The 14,237-nt window shown below is 39.6% G+C and overlaps 1 protein-coding gene across 2 annotated transcripts in view; it reads left to right on the top strand.

The window, feature by feature from the left end:
- LOC111840634 (rho guanine nucleotide exchange factor 2-like) overlaps positions 1-14,237 on the top strand; it is a 131,786-nt gene that overhangs the window by 99,840 nt on the left and 17,709 nt on the right. Inside the window, exons 3-9 of one of the 2 annotated variants that reach the window (XM_072705548.1) lie at positions 10,154-10,221; positions 10,545-10,605; positions 11,151-11,283; positions 11,551-11,660; positions 12,054-12,197; positions 12,604-12,854; positions 13,151-13,276. In XM_072705548.1, coding sequence (XP_072561649.1) covers positions 10,154-10,221; positions 10,545-10,605; positions 11,151-11,283; positions 11,551-11,660; positions 12,054-12,197; positions 12,604-12,854; positions 13,151-13,276 — 893 coding nt within the window. Of the gene's footprint in view, positions 1-10,153; positions 10,222-10,541; positions 10,606-11,150; positions 11,284-11,550; positions 11,661-12,053; positions 12,198-12,603; positions 12,855-13,150; positions 13,277-14,237 lie in introns of both variants that reach the window. The other variant, XM_072705547.1, reaches the window with a different exon arrangement.

Genomic DNA, 14,237 nt, shown 5'->3' with positions numbered 1-14,237 from the left:
TATTTTCTGATTGGCTATTGTGTAGACCCTTTCTTTTTTTTTGATTGGCTGGTAAGTGACAGGCTCTTGGGGCAAATCTTGTCCGACTTCAACGTCATAAAAGAGGCGTGTTTCATCCGAGTTCCGACTTGGAGAGAAATAATCGAATGTATCATAATGTTACTCAGCTCAGAATTTCCGAGTTCCGAGAGAAAAACGAACGCACCATTAGACTCCAGCGGAGACACGTTTGTTTTATAGTGAGGCGCTACTGTGCCGCGGTCTGGGGAAAAATTGGGCTCTGCGGCATATTAGCCTACAAATTATTTTTCCGCGTGAGAAATACAATGTGTGGCGGGAGTGCGTGACAAAAGAATGAAAAGAGTGACTGTCACTCTCAATGCGTGACACTTGAGAGCCCTGGGGTAATGTTTTTCAGCTAATAGGAGACATGGTCTGACTCCTACTACCTAACTATATAAAGAAAGAGTTACTGAAGGTTAAATGCAGCTAACATGTCCTGTTTTAAGCCAAGTACTCACACCACCGCTCCAATGCGTCTCAGCCACCATTGCTGGAGCCAGTCAGAGTAGCGGAGAGTGAAGCTGGAACGAACCATTTTTCGGGGGGGGGGGGGGTATCTATACTAGTTATTAAAATATTACATCTGAATGATTTTTCATATTTTAATACTGTCTCACATAAACAGCATGAACTGTCAAAAAAAAGTTAGAAATCTTTGGGGGTGCTTTTATTCATTTTGGGGGTGCTGAAGCACCCCCAAAAATGGGCTAAAATCGCCCCTGGCACTACACATGGTGGGTAACTCATACACAGTCAAACACACGGGGATGAAGTTTGAACTTAAGCAGGGCACCAGTACAGAACACACAATGCATGGAACCCGGAACATTAACTACATGCATGACATAGACAGCGGCCGATGTCAGCACGACAGTGCGGCATGCTGGAACACATGTAAATAGGCCACACTCACCGACGGCACAGTATAAATTCTACTGAAAAATAACAGGAGCACTGTTTAATGTATAACGGTATACCTTGTGTCCATAAACTGTAGAACTACATATTTAAAACTGTATTTTAACACGTATTCTCATGTCATTATTATGTTACAGATTACACTAGTAACTGAAGCAAAAAATAATTCATGTTACAGCTAAAAATCGTATTAAATGAAGATAAATTTTATACTTACAAACAGTTTATATATTTTAAAAAGTATTTTACCTGATTGATATTTACAGTATATTCCCGTTATCATTTAAGGTGTTTTACAGTATTTTTTTTACTGCATTTTTAAAAATTGTACAGTCAAACAATGTATTAAATACAGAAATATTTTGTATTTACATTTACAGTTCTTTTTCTATATTTAACACAGTATTGTACCTGATTGTTTTTTATGGTATTTTTCCATTGCCATTTAAGGTATTTTTACTGTATTTTTTACAGTGTACGTAAAAAGTATTATATCATCATCATTGCTGTTGTTTATATTACTATATGTATCTAGATTTGGTGACAGAATATTTGGATGACTGATTATTTAGCTGCAGCTTTTCTATAACTCAAACACTGATATTCAACAGCTTGTTGAACATGGGTCACGCTCCTAGACAGACATATATAATAATAAAACAAAGAAATAATACTGTCCAAACAATTATCAGTTAATAGGGCAACACAATCTGTGAAGCTAACGCACTCCTTGTAAATTTCTCCTGCTCCTTTTAAAACCTCAAAAACTATACCAGTAACTCTATGGAACATTCATAGAACATTCATTAAAGGTTCCAAAAATGTAACCTTAATAGGCAGGGGCGGATTATGGTGTACAGAGGCCCCTAGGCTACAGTAGTCTGTGGGCCCCCCAACCCCACCGCGCCAATGGGGGCCCCCTTGCAGGCTGGCACACGTGGGGCCCCTAGACTTAAGCCATATCTAGCCTGTGCGTTAATCCGCCCCTGTTAATAGGACCTTCAGGGAACGTTACCTAAAGGCTGCATAAAACAACTTTAAGGGAATGTTCTCTAAAGGTTCTTCAAAATGTAACCTTTAGAGAATCTTCAGGGAACGTACCTTAGTTATTCCATTTACTAATGTTAAGTAAAAGATGAAAAGACATGATTACCAATATATGCTTTTGTTTCCTTGAAGTAATCTACTTTAGACAGGATGGGGGATAAAGCTAGACCCATCCTTGATGACTGGGTTGTTCTGTCATCTTCTTCTAACCTATCCAGGGAATATGACCACAAACAGAAAACATCACAGAAAAGGGTTGGTGTTTATTTAATACTTCAAACGGTTAACAGATATTTCTTAATTCAAAAATCCAACACGCTTAACAAACCTACATGATTTTCATATATGTACTTCACATCCATGACTTCACTTACCCCGGATATATATACACAACAAAGCTAGGACTATTAATACTTACGATACGCAGTAAAAATGAATTACCCTTGTGGCTAACGTCTTTAGCTGTAATAATCTAACTTATCCCCCCTGCTTGCATTGCCCTGCTGTTGTTTAAAATGCTGCTAACATTAGCACAATGCTAATAATTTTGGCACAATTACAAAACAATCGGTGTTGCCACTAAATACGGAAACGTATTGCTGCCACGCCAGAAAATAAAAGTTCTGAAAATCACATTATAACGTGAACAGTATCACGTAATAACGTTAAAATATCCATTTAAAACGTGAAACTTGTTGAACAATTTGCAGCATCAACAGCGATAAACTCAAAAAGGGGACGGAGTCAGATAACTCCTTTTCTTCTCTTTATTCAAGAATAAATCTAGGAAATTGCAACCTAGGTGGTTTAATAGGGACATAAAGTATAAAGTAAGGAGGAAAAGGGCTTTGTTCCAGAGATGGAAAATAACTGATGATGACATAATAAAGCAAGAGTATCTAAATCTACAGGCTGAATTAAAAAATGACATTAGACGAGCTAAAAGGAATGTCGAAAGGAAGATCGCATTGGAGGCTAAGGATGACGTTAAAAGTTTCTTCCAGTATTTTAACTCTAAAAGAGCTCTAAAAGCTGAAATTACTAATCTGCAGGATAGTAAGGGTCTTATAATTGAAAACGACATTGACATAGTAAATGAGTTCAATGATAGTTTTGCACGGGTATTCACTGTCGAGGACACTAGTAACTTACCAGTTCTTATTACTAATTCAACATCGTCTATAACTAATATATATATAACTGAAGCTGATGTTTTGCAAAGCCTAGCTAAGCTCAAAATAAATAAATCACAGGGCCCTGATGGCATCTTACCTATAGTGTTAAAAGAGATGAGGGATATTATTTGCCGACCCTTAACATTACTGTTTCAAAAATCCTTATCTGAAGGTGTGGTACCTTCTGATTGGAAGCATGCCAACATAACGCCCATTTTCAAAAAAGGGGATAGAAGTAATTTGTCAAACTATAGGCCAATCAGTCTAACTTGTATAACTGGTAAAGTTATGGAGGCTATAATCAAAGAGAAAATGGTAGATTACCTGGACTCAAATAACATTTTGAGGGATAGCCAGCATGGATTTAGGAGAGGTAGATCCTGTTTAACAAATCTGTTGGAGTTTTTTGAGGAAGCTACTCAGGAAGTTGATGATAAGAAGGCCTATGATGTCATCTATTTAGATTTCCAAAAGGCTTTTGATGTTGTTCCCCACAAGAGGCTCTCACTTAAACTCAAAGCGACAGGTATTTTAGGAACTGTAGCGACTTGGATTGATAACTGGTTAACGGATAGGAAGCAGCGAGTAGTTATAAGAGGCTCGATGTCACAGTGGGCCTGCGTTCATAGTGGGGTACCGCAGGGTTCAATTTTAGGACCACTTTTGTTCCTAATTTACATAAATGATATAGACACCAATATATACAGTAAACTGGTGAAATTTGCAGATGACACCAAGGTGGGTGGTGTAGCAGATACTGAACTAGCGGCTCAGCAGCTACAGCGGGATCTTAATTTAATTAGTGACTGGGCTGACACCTGGCAGATGAAATTTAACATAGACAAATGTAAGGTACTCCATGTAGGGAGCAGAAATATAAAGTACAGGTATTTTATGGGACCTACTGAAATAAAGGTAGCTGATTATGAGAAAGACCTTGGTGTGTATGTTGATGCTTCCATGTCTCATTCTCGCCAGTGTGGGGAAGCAATAAAAAAGGCCAATAGGATGTTGGGGTACATCTCCAGGTGTGTGGAGTTTAAGTCAAGGGAGGTAATGCTAAGATTATACAATTCCTTGGTGAGACCTCACCTAGAATATTGTGTACAGGTTTGGTCACCATATCTTAAAAAGGACATAGCGGCCTTAGAAAAGGTGCAGCGTAGGGCCACAAGAATGATTCCTGGTCTTAGAGGAATGTCATACGAGGAAAGGTTATTTGAGCTAAATCTGTTCAGCCTCAAGCAAAGGAGACTGAGGGGGGACATGATCCAGGTCTATAAGATTCTAACAGGTTTGGATGCTGTTCAACCGAATAGTTACTTCAGCATTAGTTCAAATACAAGAACTCGTGGCCATAGGTGGAAATTAGCGGGAGAACATTTCAAACTGGATTTAAGGAAGCACTTCTTTACACAGCGTGTAGTCAGAGTATGGAATAGTCTTCCTGATAACGTAGTGCAAGCTGAATCCTTGGGTTCCTTTAAATCAGAGCTAGATAAGATTTTAACAACTCTGAGCTATTAGTTAAGTTCTCCCCAAGCGAGCTCGATGGGCCGAATGGCCTCCTCTCGTTTGTATAGTTCTTATGTTCTTATGTTCTTATGTTCTTATGTTCTTATGTTCTTATTAGGTCAGCACAAAAAAAAAAAAAATCTCTCTGAGAGTGGCGGAAAAAAAAAACTCTCTCGAATAGTTGCACCAGCAACCCATAGTGGTGACAAATGCAGGACTACGTAATTATAAACATATATTGCAACTTGAGTATACTAAAAATTTTACTTCTTAACAAAACTTATCACGTCATGATGGCTATAACTGTCTGTCGGTATGTGATAAATCTGTGATCCAGAGAGGCAGAAAAAATAGCTTTTTAAATTAAAACCCACTTTACAACACCTAAAATCAGTCAGGTCAGAAACAACATCATAACGTGATAATAATGGTATCGTGTATAAAAAGTACATTCAATCAGGACACTACCTTTCCTCGATCACAAATGTTGACAATAAGCGTGGACACGAATTCCTGTGCAGCCAGATTCTACGGCTGAGCAGAATAAGTGAAGATTTACCAGCAGCCCTTCTGGCGCTCAGGTTCAAATGGATGAGCATCGGCTAGGGATTGACTGAACAGCCGCAAAGCTGCCCGGGAAATCACCATCTTGTCCAATCGCCACACATAAACGCTTGTTTAGTTGTTTACGCCAGCTCTGTACATTAAAAGACATTAAAACATACTGTACAGTATGTGTGCTATATCAACAGTCTAAAATTATTCACAAAAGCACTATGTACAGTCAATGCAGAGTAATAGTCAGATAGATAACAATGCACATTAAATGTTGCATGGAGTATTATACAAGTTTCCTGTCAACGGTTAACATTATAGTAATGTGCTTGCTTAACAAATACAGATGCTCCTCTACTTGCAAACGAGTTACGTCCCGAATGGCCATTGGTGACTTGAAATGTTCGTACATGTAAGTCGTTATTCACCATCATTTTAAGGGTACTCAAATCTGCATGCATAAGTAAGTATGATGTAATGTCAATACGTGTTGTTTTATCCTAAAACACATTACTAATGATACATAAAACAAAAATAATCTCAAGAAAGCACGTGTTACCGAGTCTTACCGCAAGTACAAAGAACTAGGATGCTGGGAGTCCGCACGCTACGCTGCTGCGCTGCGGGAGTAGCGGCCAGAAGTCGTACAAAGCGGAATTGGCGCGGAGAACAAAATTGATTTTGCGGACAGGAAACGGGAGCCCAACGAACATTTCGTTCGTATGTCTGAAAGTTTGTACATTGGAAGTTTGTAAGTAGAGAAGTGTCTGTAATATATTATTTTTATGATGTAAATGGAACTCCTAACCCTGTATGTCATTTCACGATCACTGTTAGCCAAAAAAAAAAATAGAAAATTAAAAAAAACAAGCGTAGACGCCCGGGAAAAGGAGATGGTTTAATTGACCGTTAATTGTTCTTAGATATCTGTTTAACATTATTATGTTGACACGTTTTTTGTTCACAAATGTTCAAGTAAATATAACATTTTATAATGTTAATTAGTGCCATGTGGTTTGTGTAGTTATTTAATAAGAAAGTGAAATTATATCCACTGGTCCAGTAGTCATGTTACACTTTGGCAAAATTTTAATTAAAATATTGATATTTTTTATAGTTCAGGTAGCGATATAAAATTTCCCACAATCTCACACTCCATATTTTATTATATATGTACTTCATCAATTAGTTAATGATGATGTGTCCCATTAAGTAAAGTCAAGATGTTATGATAAATTACCAAACCAATGCACATATGTACATGTTATTAGGTTATATATATTTAAAGATGGCTTCTTTATGAACATCATTAACAAAATTGTCTACAAGTTCCAGACTTCAGGACCTACTACTTTGCATGGTTCCCCATAGCTGACTTGTGCATTTGTTTAGGGTGGAATATTAGGTAGCCTGCTGTGCTAATCTAACGCGGTAGTATCCAAGGTTCTCTGTACAAACAAATTAAACTTTTCAATGCTTGCAACATAAAACATGGGCAAATACAACAAAATTGAGTTATTTTTAACCAGTTACTGAATTAGTTACACCTACCTGCCCCAAAACAACTCATTGGTAATTACCTTTACCAGAGCAAGCACCATGACTAGCTGAGTTATACATTTTGAGATATACAATTTTGAGAACATTTAATCGCAATCTTTTAAAAGAACCAAATAAACTTCCACCCGGCTCATTACCAAACATGCTTCAACATATAAACAAACAGATAACTCAATTTAATGCACCTATAGTGGCCTGTACTACGAAGCGGGGTAACTGGCTTATCGGGGTAACTTTGCGAGTAACTTGATGACGTGTGGTGTAACTTCGCGATTAACCCGTACTACGAAATGTGGATAGGTTTTAGTCGAGACATGTTGCTATGGCAATTTACGCTAAGTCTCAAAACTGCTCTGAGCAGTTTTTGTTCTTGGTTAAGTCGAGGTTTCCGCGTAAGCCAGCCCTATATGAGCACCGCCCCTCCTACTACAATTTCTCCAAAGACAATGCCGGTGTTCTGTCGATATATGCTGCCTTGTCAAAAAATGCTACCGTAGTGCTAATTGATAGCCCTAACCCTATCCCTAACTCTTACCCTAACTCTAACCCCCCAAAACCCCTAAAACCCTTACCTTAACCCTAACCCCTAAAACCTAACCCTAATCCCAAGACGGTGGAACTGCACATGCGCAGAAAGGCTCGATAGCACGTCTCGATAGGTAGTATTTTATGACAGAACACCTGTGTACCTGGATGATCCGTACGACATTGGCGCGCGAATCCTGAGGGGCTCTCTCTGTTAATATGTATGAGATGGAGCAATGGCATATAATATGCATACAATGTATTAATTAATTACTGTTACAGAGAAAGTTATTCTGAAAACCCAAGGGGTGTGCATTGTTCCCTGTTGTCCACTGATCAAAGCACACTTCACTAGATGTGCCTGTCTTGTCTAGTTTTAAAGTTTGTAACCCATTCATGTATTGTCGACTGCACAGTATACATTCAAACATTCAAAAATTAATAAAAATTCGTATGTAAAGCAATCTGGGAAACAAAGGGGTGTGGAACAGTCGCCATGTGCCCAAAATACTAAACCATCATGTCACAGGCTGAAAGGACCTATTATATTAGCTATTAACATGATTTGACACAAATCACAAAATGTTTTGAAGTGGAAAAATAATCGGTGTGCATCGATGTCTGTGTACTGGACATCACAATTCTGTCATTAAAAACACCCACCTTACTTCCGTAAAGATGTTAAAGCCAGAAAACTGAATTCCATAAATGAGGCTAACTTAACCGCGGTGACAGGTTCCTAGTCGTTTTCTCACTACACATATGCTTCTGTTTTGTCCTGTTGTAAATCATTTAATTGTTTGTTAAACAGTGGCTCACCTTCTAAGTGTCATATGAACAGACACCTTTTTATTATTAGCTGTAAAACATAGAAACACACTATTAAGTGGAGGCTAGACACAACAAATCTTTCATAATGAGTAGAAATATAAATACATAGCCCTACCACTTGACATGATGTTTTTATATTTCATCTTGACTGCCACGTACGCTTTCCACTACTATTGCATTTGAAATCGGATCAGTTATTGTTAACATTAAGTTTACATTATGAGTAACATTACAGTAATGGAACTTCAGGGAGCATTACATTACTTAGCAGCATATAATAGGTGACTTCTGAATTGTGTCGCATCTGTTAGCCTCTGTAATTATTAACAGCATTTCAATTCTTTTCAGAAAACACTTAATTGTCTAATACTCGGTCGTGAGATATTTTAGACCACGTTTTATGAGCGTGAAAATGTACGTATGCATTTTTTCCGTCGTCAATACGTTGCCAACAAGCCTGCCTGCTTTTGTTGGCTGCAGTGGTATTGGACTTTCTTTACAGCGTTGATTTAAACTCCTCATAACCCTGCATAATTAGCATGCAGTCTTCCTCCGTGAAACATATGGAGATCGCGCTAGGAGTCAAACGGTGCCTTGCGTTGCCGAACGTTCTCCATTTGTGTGAATGCGCACAAACTCCAATGCAGTTAACACCGATTTAACAAATCAACTTCTTAACTGGCGTCGTAGTACTGATTAGCCCCGATGGAGTCAACCTCGCGTTCGCAAATTACCTCGGAGTTAAGTCTGATTTGGTTAAACCCCCTACGTAGTACAGGCCACAGTTGGAGCTTAGTAAATAATATGAAATTAATAAAGCAAAATGATTTAACTACCTATTCTACATTAATAAACCGGATGTTACCATTGCAAAGATTTTAGAAACACTGTATCTCGAGTTCATCCCAAATTGCATCCGGTGCACACTTTTTAAATCGAGGCAGTCAGATCGAGAAGGGTCCAGCTGCAGACGCCTGTAGAGTGGAGCTCCACCAGAAATACGTCACCTCCACAGGAAACACGTGGCCTCAACTCTGTGTCACAGCGAATAAACCCTAACCTTAACCCTAACCGGAGCTCCACTTTACATCCTTAAAGATCATGTGTTTCCTGTGGAGGTGACGTATTTCCGGTGGAACTCCACTCTACAGGCGTCTGCAGCTAGACCCTCTTGGTCAGATCACGAACTTTTATGCCAGTGTACCGACGCGCATCGGTGAATCTTAACATCCCTAACAGAAAACGTGTTTGCCACCAGTCAAACCAGACATTTGCGTGGGGCTCATGTGGTTTGGGGCCACCCTGTTGACCGCAAACAGTCACTACTGTAAATATTAAACAAACATGTTCCTTATTTTGGAGATGCTGAAGCAGTATGTTCTGTAACCTAGCTAGCTAGCAACTATCTTCTGACTTTATTTGCTAGTTATTTATTTAACTTGTTAACAATGACACTTAGTAATGCTTATTAATGCATGATTTAGGTCATTAAGCATTTCAGTACCAGTATTGTAAAGTGTTACCGTTTTATTTGCATAGAGGATTTTCACAAGTAATGTTTCTGCAAAGTTAACATTTGTAAATGTTAATTACATGTAATAAAGATTTCAAACGATTAACTGCAAAGTTTGGATCTTACTGTTATTAACTAATTAAATAAGCATTTATTAAATAAGCACTTGATTGTGAAGTGACCGCATAGTGGTTTCTGATTGGCTGCTTCAGCTCAGCTACTGTCTACCTAGGAGCCTGTCACAGCACTACAATCAAATCCATAATTTAATTATGCATGTAAAATTAAATATTTTGTTCTAAAACACTAGAACATGAAATAAATACAGGCTGTATAAACAGGTGTATAAGTAGATTTTCCTGTTTCAGAATCTATGTTGTTTTGCTGTAGTTGTAAGGAATGAAGATGTTAATGATTTATTTTCTGCATTGTGGTTTGAATGTGCGTACAGCTTGCAGTGTTACCATCCACAATCGCTGTCGGGATACCCTACCTAACTGTGCGAAGATGAAACAAAGGGTAAGAAGAATGAGGGCTTTGGTGGTGGGTTAGTATAAGATCAAGGTTGGGCTTGGGTGGTTGCTTAGTATAAGATCAAGGTTGGGCTTGGGTGGTGGGTTAGTATAAGATCAAGGTTGGGCTTGGGTGGTTGGTTAATATAAGTTCAAGGTTGGGGAAACACTAGATCAAATATTTATGGATTTAAAAATAATATTGACATGGTGGGAGAATGGTAGTAGTAGCTGATGATGGAATTTACTTGTTACTTCAAGTAGGTTTATTTAAATTGAATAACACTTCTGTCAGACTGATGGTCTCTCCTGCATATATGTTGGCAGCAGCAGAAACTGAGTCTTGGGAGGAACAGCTCAGCCCTGCAGAATGTCACCATGAGGACCAAGAGTGAGTTCCTCATCCTTTGTCCTGTTCTCACTTCTTTAAGTATGACTTCTCTCATCTACAGTCCTTCCATTTTTAATCTTTTGAGTACAGCTGTATACAAGAGTACAGCTGTTTTATCCATCACATACTTAAAATGCACAGCTAGATGTTCCTGCATAATGGGATGGTATATAGCTTAGTAAGTTGCGGATCTGTGTCATGGGCTTAAAGCCCATAGCCAGCAGAATAGTCATATCATTGGGCCCTTGAGCAAAGCCCTTGACTGTAACTACTCCAGTGATACTGTCTGGGCCTGCTCTCTGATCTTCACTTGAATGTAATTTTTGATCAAAGTGTCTAATAAAAAAGTAAACATCTATATAGAAACTGTTAAGTTAAACTTGAAACTTTTGTTTTTAAAAGCAGTGAAAATAATATGATAACTGTTTTGAGAATGGGTGGCACAAAATCACCTCTCTGGTCCCTCTTTCTTCATTTCTCTTTGGAAGAGGTATGAAAGTTACACGTGTTAAAACCTTGTTTTGTGTCCCCACCTTCACATGCAGCCCCTGGGTTAAAGGAGAGGCCCAGTTCAGCCATCTACCCTGCAGACAGCTTGCGCCAGTCCCTGCTGGGCTCCCGCCGTGGCCGCCCTGCCCTCTGTCTCTCCAAGAGCGTCTCCACCAATAATATCACAGGGTGAGCCAGCTTAGCAGGTGGAGCTGGGTGTGGCTGGTGGGAGCTAGTGAGATGGAAAACAAAGTTACTGCCCTGAGCAGAGCCTGGAGCACACAAGTGCCTTACATGATGTGGTGCTTTTATGGAGTGTCTTTTATTTATGACGTTACATATCCTATTCTGTATTGACCTACATATTAACTGCAGTACAACTCCAAGTTGCTATTGTGTCATCATCATGCATATAAAATGCTTTAGTTGTTACATAGCATAATTGTATGTGTATAGGAACCTCAATGAGGACTCCAGCCTGGGGTTACGCAAGATTATCTCCCAGTCTACAGAATCACTTAACTTTCGCAGTAGAGCCATGTCCATGGAGTCTCTCAACGATGAAGGTGAGCAGGGATGACGAAGCATTGGGGGCAAAGATTAACCCCAGGCAGTCTAAACTATGTGAAAGACATAGCTGAGAAGTTTTAGAATGAGAAGTAATTACCAGAAATAATCCCCAGAAATTACCTTAGCACATCTCAGTGGTTGGTATTGCTAAATAGCATCTTATTTTATTGGTTTTGTTTGGTATTTTGGCTTTTTCTTTCATAATAAAACATTTAGCTTAACTCTGGATAAGTAAGGAGCCAGTTTAAGCACTAAATGAAAATTGGGGCCGAACAGGTTTAGAAGGTTTGGTCTTCCACAACACAACAGGAACTGAATGAAAGAAGAACTCAGAGTAATGCTGACTTGCTGCGTCCGTCTTTCCTCTCCTCTCCTCTCCTCTCCTTAAGGGGAAATGTACTACACCTCCATGCTGGAGGAGCTGCAGCTGGAGGGTCGGGACTTCGAGGCAGACTCCTGGAGCAGGGCAGTGGATTCCTCGTATCTGCAGACACAACGGAAAGATGTCATCAAGAGGCAGGACGTCATCTATGGTGAGCTGTTCCTCGAACCCAAAGGCACATTAACATGGTCAGAGGCCCCTGGGCATCAGCCCGGGTGAGCCTGTGCATTAAAGTGCCTCTCCCTGGGCCGCATTCAGCATGCCATTCTATATTACTCTTTGGATCTTAACACTTCTTAACTAGTAGCTTTTCAGAGTGTTCAGCAAGCCTGTGACTAGTCCACATGTTGAAGCTTTTGTCTTGTGTGGGGTGTGTGGCTCTGTGGGTTAGCCCATGATTGGAAGGTCAATCCCATGGCCATTGGACTTTCCCTTTAGGCCCTTGAGCAAGGCCCTTAACCCTACTCTCTCAAATGTATATCACTTTGGGTAAAAGCATCTTCTAAATGAATAAATGTAATGTAAATGTAATGTCTCACACACTCTTTCTCGCACAGAGCTGATCCAGACAGAGCTGCACCACGTCCGCACACTGCGTATCATGGAGGGTGTGTTCCGGCGCGGCATGCTGGAGGAGATGCAGCTGGAGCCAGGGGTAGTGCATGCCATCTTCCCCTGCCTGGACCGGCTGCTGGGCCTGCACACACGCTTCCTCGGTCGGCTGCTGCAACGCCGCAGCCAGAGCCTGGCGCCTGGCAGCACTAGCAACTTCATCATTCAACAGCTAGGAGACCTGCTTGTGGAGCAGGTAACACTGGCATGTGAGAGGGAGGGAAATGCATGCTGGGAAGGAAATGTAGCAATAAAACGAAGGCATCCTTTAAAGAAACAACTAATAATTATTTATAATAGTTCATAACTGTTCTTCTGTGAAGGTCTGTGTAATAATGCTTAAATATACTCAATATCGTGGGTGGCAACACAAGTTTGTCAGAGAGGGAAAGACATGGTCCGCTAAGGGGCCTGGAAAGTAAGACGGTGTGTGAGAGTTCCTGCTTACTACCGTGTTGGACTCACTTAAACCCACGTGTTCTGTTGGCCCAGTTTTCGGGCCCATTTGCAGATGAGATGAGGAAGGCCTATGCTGAATTCTGCAGCCGGCACCTGAAGGCCGCCAAGCTGTACAAGGAGCTGCTGGCGAGGGACAAGAAGTTTCAGCACTTCATACGGGTGAGGGGGTGCGTGGGGGTTATGTGAGTGCAAGAAAAGTATTGAATATTCATGAACAATACTGTGTAAAAGTCTTAACAAATAAAATGTTTAAAACTATTTATCTGGGTAGTAAGTGTATGTTTGCTCAAAAAAACAATTTAACATTATTATTAATAATAATAATAATAATAATAATATGTCTTTTAAATGTGATTTTAATAGCTTTTATTTAAGTGTGTTCTTCTCCCTTTGTGAAGCTCTTTGAATTGCATTGTATTTGAATTGTGCTATATAAATAAACTAGCCTTGCCTTGCCTTAGAACATATGAAAATTGAGTAACACAAAAAAACTACCAAGGACTACTTCTGTTCTCCGAAAAGTAACCGACATCTTATTAGATGGCTAGTAGAAGACCGCTACAGTTCCCAACCCACTTCTCATTTATTTATAAAATTTTACCACTAACTCAGTTAATGAATGAACTTAATTAGTTAAATAACTGAAAATGGTATTGAACAAGATGGGATAGTGGTTGAGTCACAAAATGCATTGATTTATTGGTTGGTTACTGCAAATACTGGGGTGACTGTAGGAGAAATGCCAAGCTGACACACTTTGACAGACAAATCATGCCTGTAGTTTACACCACCATGATAATCATTTATACATTATTTTCTTTGACTGCCCAAGATGTTTGCAGTGTACTGTATATTATTATCATTATAATTAGTTTGTGAAAAACACTCACTGTCCACTTATTAAGTATACCTGGGGGGTATACCATGAAGCTGGATTAAGGCAAAGTCTGACTTATTTCGACAAGTCTGGCTCATTTAATGAGTGTTCCGTTCCATCAACGTGTCTTAAATTAATCCCTGCTGAGCTACCATGGTAACTTTGGCGAGTGAACAAGTCTGCTCCGGACCAGGTTAACTGTCTGATTTAGTTAAGCATTGTTTCGAAGAATGTCAGATTCCC

The sequence above is a fragment of the Paramormyrops kingsleyae genome, chromosome 23, assembly GCF_048594095.1.
Source record: "Paramormyrops kingsleyae isolate MSU_618 chromosome 23, PKINGS_0.4, whole genome shotgun sequence".
In the NCBI taxonomy this organism is placed as follows: domain Eukaryota; kingdom Metazoa; phylum Chordata; class Actinopteri; order Osteoglossiformes; family Mormyridae; genus Paramormyrops; species Paramormyrops kingsleyae.
Note: the sequence above shows the minus strand (reverse complement) of the source record. Positions and strands in the feature narration are given on the sequence as shown.